The 19,797-nt window shown below is 60.3% G+C and overlaps 2 protein-coding genes across 7 annotated transcripts in view; one reads left to right on the top strand and one right to left on the bottom strand.

Moving 5' to 3' along the window:
• Positions 1–14,643, top strand: part of NFKB2 (nuclear factor kappa B subunit 2) — a 58,719-nt gene extending 44,076 nt beyond the window's left edge. For 2 of the 5 annotated variants that reach the window (XM_084634483.1, XM_084634485.1), the window contains exons 2-23: positions 2,186–2,249; positions 2,611–2,689; positions 3,285–3,325; positions 3,623–3,721; positions 4,104–4,255; positions 5,392–5,498; positions 5,936–6,094; positions 6,783–6,887; positions 7,644–7,729; positions 7,980–8,118; positions 8,295–8,414; positions 8,592–8,810; positions 9,032–9,173; positions 9,824–9,938; positions 10,386–10,593; positions 11,039–11,208; positions 11,681–11,783; positions 12,395–12,627; positions 13,520–13,589; positions 13,726–13,898; positions 13,978–14,089; positions 14,213–14,643. In XM_084634483.1, the coding sequence (XP_084490609.1) occupies positions 2,229–2,249; positions 2,611–2,689; positions 3,285–3,325; positions 3,623–3,721; positions 4,104–4,255; positions 5,392–5,498; positions 5,936–6,094; positions 6,783–6,887; positions 7,644–7,729; positions 7,980–8,118; positions 8,295–8,414; positions 8,592–8,810; positions 9,032–9,173; positions 9,824–9,938; positions 10,386–10,593; positions 11,039–11,208; positions 11,681–11,783; positions 12,395–12,627; positions 13,520–13,589; positions 13,726–13,898; positions 13,978–14,089; positions 14,213–14,352 (2,793 nt within the window). In that variant the 5' untranslated portion in view covers positions 2,186–2,228 and the 3' untranslated portion in view covers positions 14,353–14,643. Of the gene's footprint in view, positions 1–804; positions 999–2,142; positions 2,250–2,610; positions 2,690–3,284; positions 3,326–3,622; positions 3,722–4,103; positions 4,256–5,391; positions 5,499–5,935; positions 6,095–6,782; positions 6,888–7,643; positions 7,730–7,979; positions 8,119–8,294; positions 8,415–8,591; positions 8,811–9,031; positions 9,174–9,823; positions 9,939–10,385; positions 10,594–11,038; positions 11,209–11,680; positions 11,784–12,394; positions 12,628–13,519; positions 13,590–13,725; positions 13,899–13,977; positions 14,090–14,212 lie in introns of those variants that run through there. The other 3 variants (XM_084634482.1, XM_084634484.1, XM_084634486.1) reach the window with 3 other exon arrangements.
• Positions 14,644–15,025: 382 nt separating this feature from the next.
• The window catches only part of PSD (pleckstrin and Sec7 domain containing), a 107,185-nt gene continuing 102,413 nt past the window's right edge, over positions 15,026–19,797 (bottom strand). For both annotated transcript variants that reach the window (XM_084633571.1, XM_084633572.1), the window contains exons 14-17: positions 19,522–19,679; positions 18,751–18,895; positions 17,651–17,794; positions 15,026–17,110 (exon numbers count right to left, since the gene is read on the bottom strand). In XM_084633571.1, coding sequence (XP_084489697.1) covers positions 16,871–17,110; positions 17,651–17,794; positions 18,751–18,895; positions 19,522–19,679 — 687 coding nt within the window. In that variant the 3' untranslated portion in view covers positions 15,026–16,870. The remainder of the gene's footprint in view (positions 17,111–17,650; positions 17,795–18,750; positions 18,896–19,521; positions 19,680–19,797) is intronic.

Below are 19,797 nucleotides of genomic sequence, written 5' to 3'. Positions count from 1 at the left end.
CTTTGGAGCAAGGCCGCTTTTTGGGGAAGGGGGAGCAGTGCCAGTTAGCTCTGAGCACAGAGGGTGTTCTATCCATATGAAGCTATTGACAGCAGGTCTCAGGGAGGAGGGGGAGGATTTGAGCTGCACCCTGCCCCCTGAGCTCAAGGTCAGTTGCATGTACATAGGGCTGGTCTGAGATGTGTTCTTAGCAGTCTTGTGTTGTGTTACCTTGTGAAGGCTTCTGTGTCTTTGGAGGGGCAATTCATGGGGAAGGGACCTGTGGAGCTGGGCATAAGAAGGTGTTATCCCTGTTGCCTTTCATCACCAAGGATCCCAAAACACTTGACAATCTCGCCACCTCTGAAATGCAGCCACCTCTGGGGTGGAGGGGCCCTCCAGCTGGAACGTAGCACGCTGCACACCAGCAGGAGAGAAGAGGGGACTTAGATGGAGGGGGCAGGGGCAAACCCATGACGCGATAGAAAGGGCCATGGAATCTTTGCTGGGCTCTCCGGCAGAGCCTGGTGCTGGGATAGCTACTCAGAGCAGAAGCGAGAGTTGGCAGTGGGGAAAGCAGGCAGGTTGCTGGAGTTTCCAGCCTAGGTCAGGGCCAACCCCATCTCTGTGTCTCTGCAGAGCCCTTGGAGTGACTGACTGACTGACTGATTGTGAATCTCTTGCCGCTCGAGGTGAAAACTCCCTCTGTGTTTCAGAAGGATAGGAAATGGTTTGCATAGCTCTCCCCAGCACCGCCCCCTGGGGTCACACAGCCAGCCTGGCAGCATTGTGGCAAGCTGGCTACTCCTTTGGACTGGCACCTGACTAAGGGGTGTGTGTGTGTGGAGGGGCTTAGAGACTGTGGAGTGTATGCAGGGGAGTCAGTGTTTCAGACTGGCACCTGACTAAGGGGTGTGTGTGTATGTGTGGAGGGGCTCAGACTGTGTGTGTGTGTAGGTGTTCACAGACTTTGGGATGTGTGCAGAGGAGTCGATGTTCCGGACTAGTACACGACTAAGGTAGGGGGGTGTGTACACATGCAGGGGCTCAGACTGTGTGTGGAGGGGAGTCAGTGTGTGATTAGTGTAAACAGTGGGGTGGCGTTCGGTGTGTATATGGGGTGAGGGTAACTGGAGGGATGAGTTGCAGCATGTTGTGAATAGGGCAGGGAGTGGGAGGGAGTCAGGGAATGGTGCATTTTTGTGTGTGGGGGGGAAGTTTTAGGGCAGTGTGTGTGTGTCGGGGTCAGAGGAGTCTGTGTGTGCAGGGGTTAGTGTGTATGATGGAGGAGGAGTTGGGCGGTGTGTGTAGAAAGGCTGGGGGGAGTCTGGGTGCATGTGTGTATAGGGGGTGTGGAGGGAGCCTTTCTGGCTGAGGAGTGGGGGAAGTTAGTGGGGTGGCTGTGGGGAGTTCGGGAGGTACTGGAGAGTTGCCTCTCAGGGCAGGCAGTGGAGAGTTGGCAGGGTGCCGGGGGGCGGGAGGCAGGATCTGGGTTGGGGGAGTTGGCAGGGTGCCGGGGGGCGGGAGGCAGGATCTGGGTTGGGGGAGTTGGCAGGGTGCCGGGGGGGGGGAAGAGGGGGGGCGGGAGGCAGGATCTGGGTTGGGGGAGGTGGCAGGGTGCCGGGGGGGGGAAGAGGGGAGGCGGGCAGGATCTGGGTTGGGGGAGGTGGCAGGGTGCCGGGGGGGGGGGGAGGAGGAGGGCAGGATCTGGGTTGGGGGAGGTGGCTGGGAGCGGCAGGAGTTTGTGGGGTGCTGGGAAGTGCCAGAGCTAGGGACAGGCAGCGGGGGGAGTCCAGGGGTCTGCTTGGGGGGCAGGGGGACTTAGTGGGAACAGGACGAAGGGGCCTGGCTGGGGGGCCGGGAGTGCCCGGGGTAGTGGCCCCAGGGACTGGGCAGTGGGGAGTCCAGGGGGTGCTGAGGGTCTGCTTGGGGCAGCCGGGTACCGGGGAGCGGCCCCGCGGGGCGGGGGGCGTTAGCGGGAGTCGGGCCGGGATACGGGGAGTTACCGGGCTCGGGCCGGGGGAGTGGCCCCGCGGGGCGGGGGCGGGGGCGGGCCGGGCCGGTGACGCGCGGGCCCGTCATTTCCAGCCCCGGGCTGGGTTTCTAGGGACTTTCCGGGCGGCGCGGCCCCAACTTTCCTGCCCCCCCGCCCCGCTCCGCTCCCCCCGGCCCGCCCCGCCCCGCTCAGCGCTCGCCTCTCTCGCAGGCCCGGCCCAGGTCCCGGTCCCGCAGTGCAGCCTGGCTCCGCCATGGACGAGCCCTACAACGCGGTGAGTCCCCGCCGCCTCTCGGCCCGGGGGGTCCCGCTCGGGCCCGCTCTGGGTTGGGGGAGGGGGCTCGGGAGACGGTCTCGCCTGGGCCCGCTCTGGGGTGGGGGGCTGGGGCTTGGCCGGGGCTTGGCCGGGGGCGGGGAGCTCGCTTGGGCTGGCTCTGGTTTGGGGGAGGGGCTCGCTTGGGCTGGCTTTGGGGTGTGGCCCCCAAATGGGCTGCATCTGGGTTGGGGGTGGCACTTCAGTGCCGTGCTCAAGGGAGGGGGTCCCCCCTCTTGGTCTGCCGTGTGGGAGCGCACCCTCCTCCCTGCATCCCAGGTGCCAGCAGGATCTCACTCTCCCCCTCTCCTTCTCCATAAAGTGCCTGGATGGGATCGACTATGACGACTTCCAGTTCAGCTCCCACATGATGGAGCAGAAGGAACCGCTGATGGAGACGGGTAAGGTCCTGGCCCAGCGCTCGCTCAGGGTGGCGGTGTGTGTGTGTGTGAGAGTGTGAGGGAGCTGCCTCATTCCAGGCGCCTCACCCACAGACACAGAGCGCAAGGAGCACAGGGAGAGGGGAATTCCCGAGGAGCTGGCTCACGTCACATTGTTTCTCAAGCTGACCAGGATCCTGGGTCAGAGTGGCAGGGAGTGAATTCTGCTTGGAGCGGCAGGAATTCCCCACTCAACTGTGGGGAGCCTGCTGTACGTGCCTGGCTGCAGTCTCACGCATGGGGTTGGCCTGCAGTCAGTTCCTGGGGGTCCCCATCCCTCCCTATGTGATCTTAGGGCTCTTGTGAGTGGGGAGGCCTGGTCTGTCTCCTTTCCTCCTCAGCACGGCTCTTACCCCCCATTAATGCTGCTTCCAGAAACAATGTTACCCCACAGCTGCTGTGGGACCCCTCCCTGGCTCTGCCACAGGGCACGGGTGAACTGACTTCACCTCCAGCATTGACCCTGCTTCCCCCTCAGCCACCGTTGGGTTTTAAACCATTGGCACCCACATGCAGACGCATTCTTCACTTGGTGTCTTTCCTTTCTCTTTTCCAGCCGAAGGTCCGTATCTCATCATCATCGAGCAGCCCAAACAGGTGAGGACTCTGTGGACCATCTCTCACTGGGTAGCTGTGAGCTCCCCACAGGCAGCATCTCCTCATTTATTCCCCACAGTGCCTCCTGCTAGAAGAACCTGGGGTAGGAGTAGCTGTGAGTTTCCCTGGCCAGTGCTCTCATGCCATCCCCCCCAGTGATCAGTAATGTGTGTATTAGGTTGGTAACTCGACTGTCTGTAGCATGAAATGTGGGTTTTTCCCCTGATTGCCCAGCGTGTTGGGGCTATTTGGCTGCGCGGCTCTGCAGTGCAGTGACCTGGTGTTCTGGTTCTGCAGCGCGGGTTCCGGTTCCGGTACGGCTGTGAAGGCCCCTCACATGGTGGGTTGCCCGGAGCATCCAGTGAGAAGGGACGCAAGACTTACCCCACTGTCAAGGTGAGTGTCATGCGAGTAGGAGATGGTGCTGCTCTGCGTGGCCGTGGGTACCTGGGGTTACCCGCAGCATCTTGTCTGCATGTGCAGAGGTGACTGCTCTGGGGCTTTGAGGAGGCGTGTGAGTCTCTGTGGAGATATTAAGAAAGCCCTGTATGTTCGTGGTGCTGAGAACAGGACTTGTTCCTTCCCCGAGGGGCTTGCAAGAGGTTGAGGGGGAGTGTGACCCCGGGGGAGCTGTCAGCAGAGGCAGTGCTGCAACAAAGCGGGGCGGTGACCCCAGCGATAGAATGCCATGGGGAGGGGGATGGAGGTTGCAGGCCTGTGCACCACGCCTGCCGGGGAGGAACGCTCTGACCTTCTCTCATCCCCCTTCTCCCATCAGATCTGCAACTACGGAGGCGTGGCACGGATCGAGGTGGACTTGGTGACCCACAGCGACCCTCCACGAGTGCATGCCCACAGCCTGGTGGGGAAGCAGTGCAACGAGGCTGGCAATTGCATCGTGACCGTGGGACCTAAGGACATGACAGCACAGTACGTACTGGTGCCTAAGGCTAGGGAAGGCTTGCTCGAGCACCTGGCCAGAAGCCTGTCTGCGACTGAGTGGGGACCGGGTGGTGTCAGTGTTACTCTGATTGTCTCTGTTAAGCTGTTGTGCTGAGCAGAAAGAACAGCTGTCCTCAGCACCGCTCCCTCCCCGTGGGATCTCCTCTGGCTCTTAGCTTGCCATCCTTTGCAGGTGTCCTGATGGCTAGCAGCGACAGTAGCATATTCCATGGACTTCGCTTCTCATGCTTTGCACTAGGCAGCCCTTGAGTCCCAGCCCTCTGCTTTCTAGGCAGTGCCTTATCCACCTTCACAAATGCCTAGCCCACGTGGAAAGGGCTTATCCGCTAATCCGTCGCATGAAACTACCTGGCAAACCTTGTGCCACTGCCGAGGCAGGTAGAGCTCATAGCTGGCTGCAGCTGTCTTTCCTCCCGGCTGGGCCGAGGCAGGGGCTATATGTGTGGTTCTCCTGGATATTAAGCTTCTTGCTCTCTAGCCCTAGTAGCTTTCATTAAAAATCCAGTTCATGGCTTGTCTACAGTCTACCCGCCCTAGCCTGCGCCCTGTTGACACATGTTAACGGTTTCTTAGAGTGCTTTGATCTGCTCCTCTTTGAATCAGGACGAGATCAAAGCACGTTAGTGGACTGGACATGGACTGTTAGACCTGCGGCAGGCTAGTGTGGGTTAGATTCAGATGCCTTTGTCTGACTCGAACTGCATCCCTCCCAAATCAGTGCTGTGTCCTCATACTTGCCAGGAGTATGACTTCACTCGCAGACCTGCATGTCTAATCTCCACACCAGGTAAAGCTACTGACTGTCTGGCCTTTCCCTAGAATGCCACTGTCTGTACACTGGTGTCAGACTGACCCTTTCCCAACTGCTTTGGATGTCTTCTGCCTCGAGGCTCCCTTAAATAGCCACCTCCTTGCTCCCAAATCTCCCATCTTACCCTGAACCCACTGGCTACCCAGTGCTTTACCTCCCTTTGTCTTCTTTAGCTTTGTTTCAATGGCTAGCATCCACCTCTCCTCCCTCGTGCTATAGCTGGTGGGCAGGCTGCTCCTCCCCACTCTCCTGTGTTCACTCTCTGATTGTCCCTTGGGCTCCTCTCTCTCAGATTCAACAACCTTGGGGTGCTCCACGTGACCAAGAAGAACATGATGGAGATCATGAAGGACAAGCTGAAGCAGCAGAAGATACGCAATAGAAATCAGGCACTGACCGGTGAGGGCTCTTCCATGGTGGAGCCAGGTGCTCTGGGCACAGGCAGCAAGGAAGGGTGCCCAGTAGGACTGAGAGCTGCAGGACAGGCTGCAGGGAATTGCAGCGGGGGGAGGGGAGAGGAGAGGAAGGCTGCAGGGGACATGGGTCTGGCATATGTTGCAAGGAGGGAAGGGCCAGGGAATCAAGGTCGGGGGACCAAGAAATGGGTTGTAGAGGATCTAGTGACTCTGGGGATCTGGAGTGGGCCTGACCCCTTGCACAGTCTGCAGGGGAGCTGCACAGACTCGGGGGTGGGCTGATACAGCCTGCAGGAGGGATGCATTGGTGTAGGCTGTGTACTGGTGTGGGGGAGGGAGGGCTCTGGGGGCTCTGAGCCAGAGTCCTTTCCTGTTGCCAGGCGGTCTGTAACCCAGATTTCTGCTCCCTCTCTCATGCAGAGTCTGAGCTGCGTGAGATTGAGGTGGAGGCAAAGGAGCTGAAGAAGGTGATGGACCTGAGCATCGTGCGCCTCCGTTTCACTGCCTACCTCCGTGACAGCAATGGGAACTTCACGCTGCCCCTCAACCCTGTCATCTCAGACCCAATTCACGACAGCAGTAAGTGCTGGCACTGGCCAGACCCAATGGCACCTGCCGCTGCTCCAAGACGCAGCGGATTTAATATGCCCAGCGCCTCCTGGAGGGAAAGATGCTGTGTGTGTACCTGGAACTCCAATGGCCCAGAACTGATCGTGGGCTCTGCTCAACCCAGCTCCCCTCTCACAGTGCAGGAAGTGGCCAGCAGGAAATGTGGCTGGTGCCCCCTCCCTAGCCTTACCAGGATAAGCAGGGAGCTATACTCAGGCTGGGGACCTCCTCAGGGCACGTCCTTGCTGGACCCTGAACTTGCCCATTGAGTGGGAAGCCGGGGCAGGGTGTGTCCTTGTTGGGAATCCTCATTTGGCAGCTTGGTGGGGCATTTCCCTTGAACCCATTAATTTGAGCTAAGGGGTGTTTCCCTTGGGCTGTGTTGCCAGTGGGTGGGCTCAATTGTGGCAAGTGAGTGCTTGTTCTCTCCAGCACCCCTGATGGAAGCAAGGAGCTGCTCCCTGTGTGGCATGCTGGGGGGAAGGGAGGATGGTGGATGAGTCACAGATCAGGAACTTTGCCATGACTCACGTTTGACTCTCTGGAGATTTCCCTGACACTCTCTCCCCGTTCCCACCCCTCCCCACTGCATTACTGCCGTGCATCCCTAGGACTGGGCAGTGCGTTTGCTGAGCTCTAAACGCTTTCCTCTCCACAGAGTCACCTGGGGCTTCCAACCTGAAGATCTCACGGATGGATAAGACGGCTGGCTCGGTGCGGGGAGGGGACGAGGTCTACTTGCTGTGCGATAAAGTTCAGAAAGGTAAGGAGCCTTCCAGCAGCCAGTTGGGTTCTTTGCTGTCATTCTGCCCCCCCCCCCCCAAAACCCACCTGGGCGTGCTTATGTGCTGCTCCTTCTGGGGGTTGGGAGCGAGTTATTGTGTGTGGTCTCGGGCTCTCTCAGCACCCCGTGTTTTGGTAGGATGCTCTGAGGAACTCCCTCTTTCCCGTCTGGCTGAGCCTTTTGTGGAGCCAGACTGGCTGGACAGCAGGCTGAGTCTTGGGTCGATGACCAGGTTGGTGGCGGGGTGGGTGAACTGAGAGAACCCGGAGGCAGAGGCAGTGGGGGAAGATGCATGTGTTTCTGGCCCGGCCTGCCAGGGAGTAGGGGGTGCAGCCTGAGATGGATTGGGTTGTGAGGTGAGAGCCCATCTGAACCATATAGTTATTTAACATAACCCCACGACGGGCCTACCTCTGCCCCGTTCCCCTGTGAGCACGCTGTCTCCAAGGCCTGCAGTTACTTGGAGCCATTTTCGTTCATCCTTGCCGAAGCTTGCCTCCTAGACCAGGCTACTCTGGGGCTGGTGGTTGGGGTCAGGGCCATGTGGTGCCTTGCACCTGGGGAGACAGAGGAGGATAAGGATAGTGGCTGGGAATACTGAGCTGCTCTGGTTCTAAGGCAGCTGTGGGAGAGGAGGAGGAAGCAGGGTCCTTGAACTGTGTGGGAGGAGTCAGGCTGGCTGGGCGCTGCCGGAGCCCCCATGGTAACTTCCCCCCTTCCCCCCCACCCCCGCAGATGACATCGAGGTGCGGTTCTACGAGGATGATGAGAACGGCTGGCAGGCCTTCGGGGACTTCTCCCCTACGGATGTTCACAAGCAGGTGCAGTGGGCAGGATGGGGGCAGGGCTGCTGTCTGCGTGGAGAGTTGGGGAAGGGCCTTGTGCCACCTGAGTGGCATGAGGGTTTTGCGGTGGCTGGCGCTTCGTTCTGCCTGCTGGGCTGGAGATGCATGATTGCCAGGGTGGTGGGATCCTGGGGGTGGCCAGGCTGTACTGCTGAGGTTGCCGTGGGGAGGGTGGGGCTGTGGAGATGGCACTGGTGCATAACTCCCTCTCCTGGGTTGCCTGCAGTACGCCATCGTCTTCCGCACGCCGCCCTACCACAAGCCCAAGATCGAACGCCCCGTCACTGTCTTCCTGCAGCTGAAGCGGAAGCGTGGGGGGGACGTGAGCGACTCCAAGCAGTTCACCTACTACCCAGTGGTGGAAGGTGAGTGGTGCTCGGTTTGTGGGGGCGGCTCTCCAGGTTGACTTGGCTGGGCTTGGAGCCACTGTCTGCTTGCACTGAGCCCCGGGGAGGAGCTTGCAGCTGCCAGGGAAGTGCTGTCCTAGCACAGGTCGGGCTTGTTCCTGGCTCTGATCCTCCCCCATGTGTCTTGCCTGCAGATAAGGAGGAGGTGGAGAGGAAGCGGAAGAAGGTGCTGCCTCAGTTCCCCCAGCACTTTGGTGGGGGCTCACACATGGGAGGGGCCGGCGGGGGAAGCAGTGGCTTTGGCTCTGGTGGAGGTGAGTTGAGCTGTTCCCTGCTGTGGGGAGTTATGGCAGGGCAAATTACTCATCCCAGGCTGGCCTGGGAGACCCCAACCCTCCTGAGCTGCCTCAGAGCCAACAGCAGCAGTATGGGGGGGCTGGCATTCCCCCAGATCCTGCCTTTGTCACAGGTCTTTCCTTCTTGGTCTACAGGTGGAAATCTAAACTATCCATACTCCTCGGGGCTGACTTACAACAACATCTACTCATCTGGCCCCCACCCTGTGGGCGGCTACCAAGGTGGGGTGCAGATGACCAGGGCCACCAAGATGGAAGAGGAAGAGGAGGGGAATGGCAAGCACCTGCCTGCGGAGACTGGGAAGCAGCCCTGCCCTCCAGAGGACAGCCACCGGCAGGAGCTGCATCACCACGGTATGGTGGGTGGGGAGATGGCGAGGGAAGAGCTGATCCTTGGGATAGGTTGAAAGAGGGGTCTAAGGCACTCTGTGTGTGCTGCGGGGGAGGCGGTGGGGGGGAAGAGGTGTTCACAGGCTGTTGGCAGAATGGAGGACTGGCAATTCCAGTTAGGTGGGTGGCTCTTGCTGGTCCCTGAGCTGTCTGTCCAGGGGCCGACTACCGGCTTTGCTTTCCAGCCCAGCTCTGCAGCATGAGGATGCTGGCTCTGGCTCAGCGCAGCGCCCATGCCCTGCTGGACTATTCGGTCACTGCTGACCCACGCATGCTGCTGGCCGTGCAGCGGCACCTGGCCGCCTCCCAGGATGAGAACGGAGACACGTGAGTCCTCAGGGAACGGGGGTGAGGGGCTTGAGGACAGCACCAGCTGTGGAGGGCTCCAGTATTGTGTGGGGGCTTGTGCTGGGCCTGTGCCCTTACAGCTTTCGCACGATCCTTTCCACTCTGTCTCTGGAGACTCCCCAATGGACCCTCCTCCTTGGGGATGGGCAGATCCAGCTCTGGCCAGGACTCTACAGAGCCCTGCTCTGGCACGTGGAGTCTAGGCCAAACCAGCTAGCTCCCTCTTCCCCAGGAGAAGACGTGTCTCTCTGGCGCCTCCACGTTGCTCCGTAGCCTTGAGCCAGCTCCCTTTTTGGCTCAGGAAGCCAAAGCTCCTTCCATGCAGGGCGTGGGACCAGGTCATGTGGAATTCATTTCCCCCCTGGAGCTGGGTAGGGCCACAGATGGTGGCTTAGGGCTCCATAGGGTGCAGGACCTGTGCAGCCTCACACTGATTGATGGTCACTGGGAGCAGGGATCTGCTGGGACGGCCAGCATGGAGGAACAATGGGAAGGGAGTTTGGGGCTGGGGCATGCATGGGGCCTGGGGAGGGGGCATGCAGCCCAGCTGGGCAGCACAGTGCCGGCTCACCACAGTGAGTGGCCGCTGAGATGCTGCTCTGAGCTCGCCATTCCCTCCCTGCCCACAGGCCTTTGCATCTTGCCATCATCCATGAGCAGACGACTGTGATCGAGCAGCTGATCCAGGTCATCCTCAGCATCCCCAACCAGCAGATCATCAACCTGGCCAACCACTTGCAGCAGGTACAGTGACCCCATCTGCTCCCGAGGCATCTCCCAGGATTTCTGCCATTCCCTGGATGATGAAGGGCTGTTGTGACCCTCTAGCTGGAGCCATCCTCTTCCCATCCCTCTGCTCGCAGAGCATGACCCCAAGCTCCCCAGGCCATGGCAGATACTGCCAGAGGCCTGGCTTGCCAATGCCGGGAGCCCCGTTCTTTCAAGCTGGCTGCCTCTGGGTGTGTCCCCCGGGGGAGGCAGGCTCTTTGGTCTGTAAACCGCGTATCCCAGGTTGGGCTGAAGCACCCCCCGCTTGCTGGAGGGAGATCAGGCTGCGTTGTCGGTGTGGAACGTGTCAGTGGGGAGGGCAGGCTGGGGGCTCCTGCTGTGAGAGCAAAGGGAGTGGGGCTGTCGGCTTGAGAGTATCCCGCTGCTCTTGGCCCCCTGTTGAGCTGGCTGTTCTCCTCCCAGACTCCCTTGCACCTGGCAGTTATCACCAAGCAGCACCAGGTGGTGAGGTTACTGCTGCAGGCCCAGGCAGACCCCACCCTGCTGGATCGCTACGGCAACTCGCTGCTGCACCTGGCACTCCAGACAGGCGATGAGGCCATGCTGAAGACGTTGCTGGGGCACCTGGACTCCTCTGGCCCCTGTCTGCTCAGCACACCCAATTATCATGGTGAGAGGGGACCCCGGGGAGGGGAGAGCTCGGGATGGGATGATACTGAGCAAAGGGCAGACTGGCTCTTAGCAGGGCTCTGCCTCCCAGTGGGCTGGACTTCCTAGAAAGGGCCAGAAGCCCCAAAGCTGGCCTGGATCCTGTAGGTCACTGGTTCAAATCCAGGCTTAGTGGCCTGTGTGAAATGAGATAGGGAGGGTCCCTGCAGCCCACCCCCACCTCACAGAAGTTGCTTGTCCTGGTACATGAACCTCCGAGCCCTTGGCAATGGCCACATGTCTGCATCGCGAAAGGCCCTTGCCAGCGTGGGCCAGAGGCCGAACTCCCTCTGGGGCAGGGCAGGGCTGGGGGAAGCTTGCCCTGCTGGGGGAACACGTCCTCCTTGTGGGGCAAGTTGAGGGGGTGACAGCCCCCTGCTGGTGTTAAAGCTTGCTCCCTGTTCCAGGCTTGCTCCCCGTGCACCTGGCTGTGAGGGTGAAGAGCCTGGCCTGCCTGGACTTGCTGGTGAGGATGGGAGCAGACGTGAATGCCGTGGAGCGGCAAGGTGGCCGGACGCCCCTGCACCTGGCCGTGGAGATGGAGAACCTCAACGTGGCCGGCCACCTGGTTAAGAAGGTACAGGGCAGGGAGCCCTCTAGCTCCAGGGTGTCCGGGAGTGTGTGTGGGGGATGGGGTCAAGGTTCCCAGCTCTGGTCTGCCTGGAGGCTGGGCTCTTGGGATAAGAATGGCAGCTTCCTCAGTTGGGCTGCAGGGGGGCCCATGGTGTTGGTGTGGGATTGGGCAGCGGGTTCAGAAGTGCCCCCAACTGTCTTGTGCTGGCTCGGTTGGTTGCCCTTGGAGCTTGTATGTGGTTTCAGCACATAGGCTGGCGTGCCAGCAGGCCTGCCTGTGTGGCGTGATTGCCTGGCCCTTCTGTGTGGGGCAGGGCTTGTACCTGTCCCCGGGCTCTCTGCTGCCCAGAGAGCACATGGCTGCGCTAGACCAACCAGTGTTCCCCCATGGCGCTGCGCCCGGCATGCAGGGGCTGCGACTGTTCTCGGTGCGGTGCTGCTGCCTGTTCCTCATTGGCTCTTGCATTTCTCTCTAGCTGGGAGCGGACGTCAATGCTCGGACGTTTGCTGGAAACACCCCTCTGCACCTGGCTGCAGGCCTGGGCTCCCCCATCCTCACCAAAATGCTCATCAAAGCAGGTAGCTCCTCTTTGCTCCCCTGCACTGGCAATCACAGCAGCCCTTGCTGCTGCCTGCTGGAGCTGTGCTGGGTGCTTTGCAGCATAATGAGGCAGGCTCTTCCCTGGTGCCCCAGTGCCTGGCCCTCCCCCAAGCCACTGCTTCCAGAGGAGGGCTAATGGGTGGGCTCTCTGCTTGTGGTACTGGCCCAGCCAGTGGGAGGTGGCAGATGGAGGCCAGCTGAGGTACAGACAGAAGTGGTAACTCCAGCAGAGGGCGCTCTGTTGGCTGGACTGGGGGTGACCTCTGGGGCGAATGAGATCTGAAGTGATGCTGTGAGATCCTTCCGCTGCATATGCTGGGCCAGGCCAGTCGCCCCAAATCCTGGCCCAAGGAGGGGGATGTGAAATGGAAGCCGAGGCCTGAAAAGCTAGGCTGCCTAATGGGGGCACTGGGGAGGGCGTGTGAACGACCATCCCTGGACTGAGTCCCAGCCCCACAGTGGAGACGGGTGACTTGAAGGAGGTGTGGGCACTGGGATCTGAGCCAGCCGTGGCCTGGGCAGGTGGGAGGGGCCAAATCCTCTTCTGGGTACCATGCTGTCTGGGCTCTGACCGCACCCCCGTCTCCAGGAGGGGATGTCCTCTGTGAGAACGATGAGCCGGTGAGGTCGTCCTCGTCTGAAGCCAGCAGTGACACGGACAGTGGGCCCGAGGAGCAGGAGGCAGACATGGAGCTGGGAGATTCGGACACAGAGCGCACAGATACCAGCACCGCTGCTGAGCACAGAAGCAGGGAGCCTGGCACTCGGGGTGCAAGGCAGCGGCGGAGACACACACCGCTTGACTTAACCAGGAGCCACAAGGTACAGAGCATCAGGGGTTAAACCAGGGGAACTGGAGTCCCAAGAGCATGGGTCTCCCTTGGTGGGTTGGCTTTGGGGAGGGAGCTGCCCTGCGAGGGAGCAGTGCGTCCCAGAGTGCTGGCTGGGCACATAAGTCTGGCAGCTCTGCCATCCCTCCAGCTGCTGAATCCCATCAAAAGAAGCTAAAGGACAAATGTTTCGCTCTTCCGTGGCAGGCATTGGCACCGCGGTGTTGTGTGAGGTGGGGTCCCAGAGACACTCCTGGGATGTGGGGCTCTCTATGAGATGATAGACACGGGTCTGAGGGGCGTATGGCTCTGGGGGCTGGTCTGACCAGAGTTCTGGCGAGGCCAGTGCCAGGTTCCAAGGTGGGTGTTGGGCTCTGTAAGGGCCAGTGCAGGAATGCTGGCCCCCCTGTCAATGGCTGCTTCCCACCCTGAAGGCTGCACCTGCATTCTGTGCAGTAGTGGGTGTTCCTGTTGCCCAGGCCACCTGGGGGCCCTGCGCAGCCCTTGGTCCCCATGGAAGCCTCGGGTAGGGGGCTGGTGGCAGAGCTGGGAGTGGGGAGAGGAGTGTTTGCCCTCCAGGCTCCTCTGCACTGCAGCCCCTTGAACCTGCAGCTCTGGCAGGGTGGGGTCCCAGGACCTTCTCCTGGGCCTGTGGTGCTGTCGGGGGCCAGCAGAGCAGCAGCGTGTGGGCTCGCTCCCTGCCTCTGCTCTCCCCCCACACTAGTGCTCCCACTCCCTGCATCTTCTCTGGGGAGTGCTGGAAGCCCCACTCTGCTGGGGGAGCTCAGCCTGCGCTTGTGAGCCCAGTGAGGGAATGGGGGAGGAACAGGCTGTGGGGATGCTTCCGGGACACAGCTCAGGAGTCTTGTATGCGTCTCTCCCAGGTGCGGCAGATCTTGCTGCATGCCTCGCTGCAGGGCCCGGAGTCGGAGCAGCCTGCTGCCCCCAGGCCAGGTGAGCAGCCCCCTCCCTTGCTGGGTTCCCCCTAGTCACACCCCTCCCTTCTGGGGGTTGAGCATGCTGGGATGGCAGCACGGTGTCTGGGCAGGGCTGGGCCCATCGATGGGCTCACGTGTTTCTCCCCATCCAGGGACCACCCTGTCACTCGACAGCAACACCCTGCAGGGCCTGGAGCAGTTACTGAACCAGGACCGCAGCGGCTCGGACTGGACTGAGCTGGCCCAGAGACTGGGCCTGCGCAGCCTGGTGGAGACGTACAAGGACACAGCCTCCCCCAGCGGGAGCCTCCTGCTCAGTTATGAGGTGAGTCCCCCCTGCGGGGAACCCCTCTCCTCTCCTTGGCCTCCTTGCCGAGCCCACTCTCACTGCCTTCTCTCCCCAGCTCGCTGGCGGCAGCCTGGGGGGCTTGATGGAGGCACTGGACTCCATGGGGCTCAGCGAGGGAGTGAGGATGCTTCGCAAAGCAGAGACAGCTGACAAGCTGCAAAGCACAGGTAAGGGCTGGGGCAGGCCCGGGGGCCAGCAGCGCACACCTAGTGTCTCAGACCTCTTCCTAGGGCTGCCGCTCAGGAGGGGCCCGACTGCCCTTGTTACCATGCTGGCTCTTTTCTTTGCAGAGCTCAAGGAGGACAGTGCCTATGGGAGCCAGTCAGTGGAAGAGGAGCAGCCGCCGGCCCCACCGCAGAAATTGCACCCGCTGCCCTCTGCTGAGCTGCTTGGTGAGCCCCCTCACAGCCAGCAGCAGCAGGTGCATTGACCTGCCGGTGCCTCCCTCTGGTCCCGGGGTAGCCCGGCTGTGACTGACACTTTGGAGGGAAAGAGCTGCGGCAGGCTCGGAGCCCCCGCACTGCCCACGGATTGAATACAAGTGCCTCTTGGCCCCAGAATGGGCTGCCCATGCCTCTTCGACTCTCCTCTGGTAGGGCTGGCCGCAGCCTGGCAGGCCCTGCTGTGCAGAACCCAGCCCCCTCTCTGCTCTTATTTAAAGATCCCTCATCAGGTTTCTTGGTTTAGGTGAATAAAGGGTGTGACTCCTAGAATGTTTTCACTGTGGCTCCAGGGTCCTGAGAACACCTACCCCCCTGCACTGGGAGCTAGGGCGTGTGTGCTGCTAGGGTCACATCAGCCCTACCTGTGTCCTTTGGTCCCCCTTCCTTTAAGCACAGTTCTCCGCTACTTTGCCCCGCCTCAGTTTCCCCACTGGTTGTGGCGATAGGGGCCTGCCCATGGACTGCCTGCACCATCATAGCATGGGGGTGGAAGGCAGGGTCCCAGTACCACTCCTGCCACTGACCCTGTGACCCAGGCCAAGTCACAGCGCTTCTCTGCATGAGGGGGGATTGGAGACTTGTCTGACAGGGAGATAGATCAGCTGCTCCTGGGCCTGGCAGCCCTTGGCTCAGTGGAAGAACTGACTCCAACCCAGCAGCTTAAGAGCAGGTTTTACTTCAGTAACTGATGGAAGAAGCTGTACAAAGATTTTTTTGCAATAGACTCGAAAGAGCAGAATAAAAAGAGACACATTCGCAGTCGGGGCGAAGGGCAGCCAGGGGGCGTGGCTGTCCTGCTGCCATTGACCAAGGTCCCTGGGTAGGTGCAGTCCTGTTGGCCCCTGGATTTCCCACTGGCTGAGCCTGCACCCTTGTGCTGTAGCTCAGCCCTGAGCTGCAGCTGACCATGCATTGATCCAGCCCCCTGTTGGGGACAGGATCCCCTTGCCCCCAGCCCCAGGCATGCTGCTGGGATGGTTGGCTGCAGCCTGGGCAGGCAAGCTCCTGGGCTAGAGCTCATGCTGATCCCCGCAAGGGAGAGGAGCCTCCAGTAACCACAACAAGCTGGGGACAAAGCTCCTCTTTAGCTCCGGCTTTGTTCCTAGACTGTCCCAGCCCTTCCCCTCTTGCTATTCCTCCAGTTGTCAGGGATGGACAAGGACCTTTAATGCTGGAAAAGGCTTGTGAGAGGCAGGGCCTGGGCGTAACATTCATGGGCACCAGCTCCAGAGCTGCAGCCTCTGAGCCCTTTCAGGTGGGAGGTAGAGGGGCAGGACTAGCATAGCCCCTCCAGCAGAGGGCAGAGAGGAGCCTTCAGGGGACATGGCCAGCAGGCGCAGGTTGAATTCCAGCTCTCAAAATAACCCTGCTCTTCCCTCCTCACCTCACCATGCCCCGAGCTAGGCCAGCTAGGCAACGGGGAAAGCCACCCGTGTCGCCTGTCCACAGTGATCTGCACTATGATGAGCCGAAGGGGCACTGCGTGCTCACGAGACACCACCCTGGCACCTCGTTATGGCTTCATGGCTGAGTCAAGGCTTGCTTAGCCTCTTCCTACCCTGCACCGTACAGCTGCATCCAGGGCTGGAACGCCGGACTTGGCTGGTGGTTGTTTCCTGTGCCCTGGGGCAACACCACCTCAGGGTGGGAGGGCAGGTGCCAGCTGCTGCCTAAGGGGCACAAGCCAGTCCAGTGGCGCGAGTGGGGCTGTGCAGAACTACGCAGCTCCTCTGTGCAACACAGAAAACTAGTGCTAGGCTAGCGGCTGCGGGTGGGGCTGGGCCTCCACCCCCCGCAGTCACAGAAAACCTGCAGCAGCTCTAGGAAACAAATGCCTTGGAGAGCTTGGGGTTTGTTTTTACAGTTCCCAAAAAAGCATCAAAATTACCCCCCAAAAACTCCCTGTAAGTCAGCTCAGTCAAGTACTAAAAAGTGCAAAACTGTATCACAAAAACGTTCAAAACCGTAAGAAACCAGCAGATGGGGGAGGGAGGGCATCACAGGGAGCGGCCAGGGCTCTGCCCATCTGGCAGCTTTAAAGAAACTGGCCCCTAGGGTGGCCAGGGCTGCAGTGAGGCTGTATAAAAGGGCCCCCCTTGGGTTGTCTCCCCGAGTCTGTCTGTCTCCTAGAAACCGTGGTGGGGGGCCTGAGCAGGAGAGCGCTGCTTTGCTTTTTACACTGAAGAATTTAGCTCAGTGGTTGGTTTTTGGTTATTTCCCCACTCTGGAAACTTGCACCCAGTTCCCAGGGAATTGGGGGTGGGGGGGTTAAGTCCTGTAGTGTGAGCCCGGTGGCCAGGGGCTGGAGACGGCATCGCACGGCATGTGTTTCCAATGGAGTCGGTGGAGGGCTCTGGTTCCATGCTGAGCTGGCATGGGCTGGTGCTGGTGGCTGGGTGAGAGCTGTCAGCCCCATGGCTTGTGCCCACGAAGGATGAAGTCATGCAGATTCTCGTTGGCAAGGGCCCGGCTGCCCCCGGGGCTGGCTGGCAAGGCGCTGCCCGTCTAGGATTTCTGCAGGTTGTTGGTAGTATGGCGGCTGCTGCGCTCCGAGATGTTGCGCTTGACCTTGGTGCCCGTACTAGGTGGCTCCAGGTTGAGGGAGGGGCTGGAGCGGGATTTTTTGAGGCTGTCCTCCTCGCTGATGGCTGCGTCGAACAGCGTGGCCTCGAAGGCCGCCAGGTCCTCGGAGCCGGCTTTCAGCTTGGCGCGCAGCAGCATGGCATAGGTGCCATAGCGTGTTTTCTGTGGGCAAGCAGAGGAGAGGGTGAGAGGCGCAGGGCATAAAGCACTGAGTGCAGCCTCGCGGCTGGGACCTGGAGTTGGCTCTCCCGCCTCAGTGGGTGAAGCAGCCATGTGCTTCTCCTCAGCATTTCATACTGGATTGAAAATTCAATGGAACTGCGCCCTTACTGCTGCCTCACTGATCCCGGGGGCGGGGTGCCAGCAATAGGTGCCCACGAGTCTTAGTGTTGCTTGTGCTGAGCCAATTCTCCCCCTTTGGGGGGACTGGCAGCCAGGGCAGAGGTGGGGGGTTGGGGTTGGACGGTGCTAGCTGGCAGGTGGGTCTGTGAGCAGGGAAGGGAGGAGGGCTGTGGAGCAGCCCCATGGCACATTCCCTGAGCTGTTCCCATTGTTCAGCCTGATGATACCACCAGGCAGTGAGATGTCTCAGCAGCCGCTGATCAGCAACTGGGAGTGCTGATGTGGAGCTGGCGGGAGCAGGGCCACTGCTAGTGGAAGGGCAGAGGGCGCCCCCCCCCAGCAGGTGGGCACCCAGCTCACCTCGAACTCCAGGTACTCCTCCTTCTGCTTCAGTTCCTCACACTCCTTGCCCTTCACCTTCTTCTCGGGCAACGAGGAGCGATGCTCCACCAGCTCTGCCGCCATAGCCTTGAACTTGGACTCGTGGCTCTTCACCTGCTCCTCCTGGGGCCCAGCAGGACTGTGTTAGTGCCCCTTCCCGAGCAGGCCCTGCTCGCAGCACCCACCCACCCATGTCGCTCTTGGCTGGGACTGCAGCTGGGCACTGTACCACTTGGCTGCGGTGGCTGGCATGCTGGATTAGCCTAAGGGCCCAGCCAGGCCCAGTTCCTGTCTCTGACAGTGTCTGGTAGCAGACCCCTGCAGGGGGCACTTAGGGGATAACCTGCCCCAGGGAATGCTTTGCCCAACCCCCACCAGTCCAGCTCCTGCCATGAAGGTTTGGCTCCCTTCCAAAACTAGGTTCTTTTAGTAGCCTGGGACTGGGCTGAATTGCCCACCTTTTGATTTCATCCAGTGTCCCTGTGTTATGAGCTGGGCGGAGCAGAAGCTCCTGCTCTACCTGCGCTAGGCCAACTAATCAGGATCCCTGCAGCCCTCTCTCCTTCAGCCACAATCCCATGCTTTCCCTTGGAGAGCATCCAGGCCCCTGCTCCTTCTCTAAGCCCCTCCCGTTCCCTGCAGGAGACTGGGCCGTTGCTCTGTGGCATGGCATCAGTATTGTCTGTACGAAGAGGCCCAGGCTTTGAGCACAGCCGTGCACTGAGCAGAGGTCTTCACGGAGCTGTCCCCAGGCACAGCCTGGTCCCTTTCCCGAGCTGACTGTTAATTTGCACAGCTGCTCCAACTTATTCCCTTCTACCTTACCCCTCCACTGTGCACTGTTTGGCATGGCAATGTTGAATTTCACCTGCCATTGTGCTGCGTGTTTCCCTAGTGTGTGTTGGCCCCTCTGCAGCTCCTCTGTCTTCTCCGGCTTTGATTAACTCAAATGATATCGCCTCCCTGCTCGTCCTGGCCACAGACGATTAAACATTCAGCAACCCTAGTCCTAGCTAGCCCTTAGTGCTGCTCCTGCAGCCCCCACCGCTAACACAGTGAGCTGGCTTGTACCCTGTTACCTGGGACAGCCTGGTGGTAGAGCTGGGCAGCAGGGGCCGGCTGAACTTCTTCTGGGACCCGATGGCCGCGGGGAACGGGGGAGCAGAGAACATGGCTGCCACCACGTTGATGCGTGTGATCCAGGAGTGCATCTGTTCTGTATTCCTGTGGGGAAATGCCAAAGCACTAAGCCATGGGTCCAAAGCTGCACCCTCCCTACCCGCCCCCTTCCAGGGATGGTGCCAGCCTCAAGGCTGGAGCCCTGGGAACAGAGGAAGTGCCCTACTGGAACAGAGAAATGGGCCTCCTAGGCCAGCATCTGCCCATGGACCATGGTAACGGCAGATGGTGCACATAACCCCAGCTAGCAGCTGGCTTCTATCGATGCTTGAGTGATGGCCAAGTGGCAGGGGCACTCCCTACAGTGCAGCGGTGAGGGGGGGCATGGCAAAGGAGTGCTGGCTCTCCTTACTTCACCTTTTCTTCCAGGAGAAGCAGTCGCGGGACTGAAAAGCGTAATGCTGCCCTTGGCCCCACAGGCCCGCTCCCAGCCCTGGGGGTGGTGCTAGACTGGTAACGCTTGCCCAGTGTGATGTTTCTAGCTGGTGCCCCTCAGTACTGCCTGCCTGCCTGGCCTGTGCAGCCAGGAGCTCCCGCGTTGGCCCAGGTTACTCACTTAGGGTGACCACACAGGAAATGTGAAAAATCGGGTTGGGGTGGGGGTGGGGTAATGCCTATATAAGACACAGCCCCAAATATCAAATCGGGACATCTGGTCACCCTGTACTCACTGGGCCTGGAACAGGAAGACCCGCCACTCGGCTGTCCTGAGGTAGAAGACGTTCGGTCTTTTGCTGTAGTCGGATGCCCGCGTGGCTAGCGCGTGGTGAATGCTGATGGCGTTCTTCAGCTCCTCCTCTGCCAGGGGCTTCCCGGGCTTATATTCCTCCTGCAAGGCCAGGCTCCGGTTACAAATGAGTCCTGCTTCTCACAGCCTGCCTTGGTGCTAGGGTCCTGCTCTAGCAGGACAGGGGGAGCTATAGTGGCCCTTGCCACTCCTCCTAGGA

Source organism: Lepidochelys olivacea, assembly GCF_965140295.1.
Source record: "Lepidochelys olivacea isolate rLepOli2 genome assembly, chromosome: 7".
Lineage (NCBI taxonomy): Eukaryota > Metazoa > Chordata > Testudines > Cheloniidae > Lepidochelys > Lepidochelys olivacea.
The sequence above is the reverse complement of the archived record's forward strand: the minus strand, read 5'-3'. Positions and strand labels throughout refer to the sequence as shown.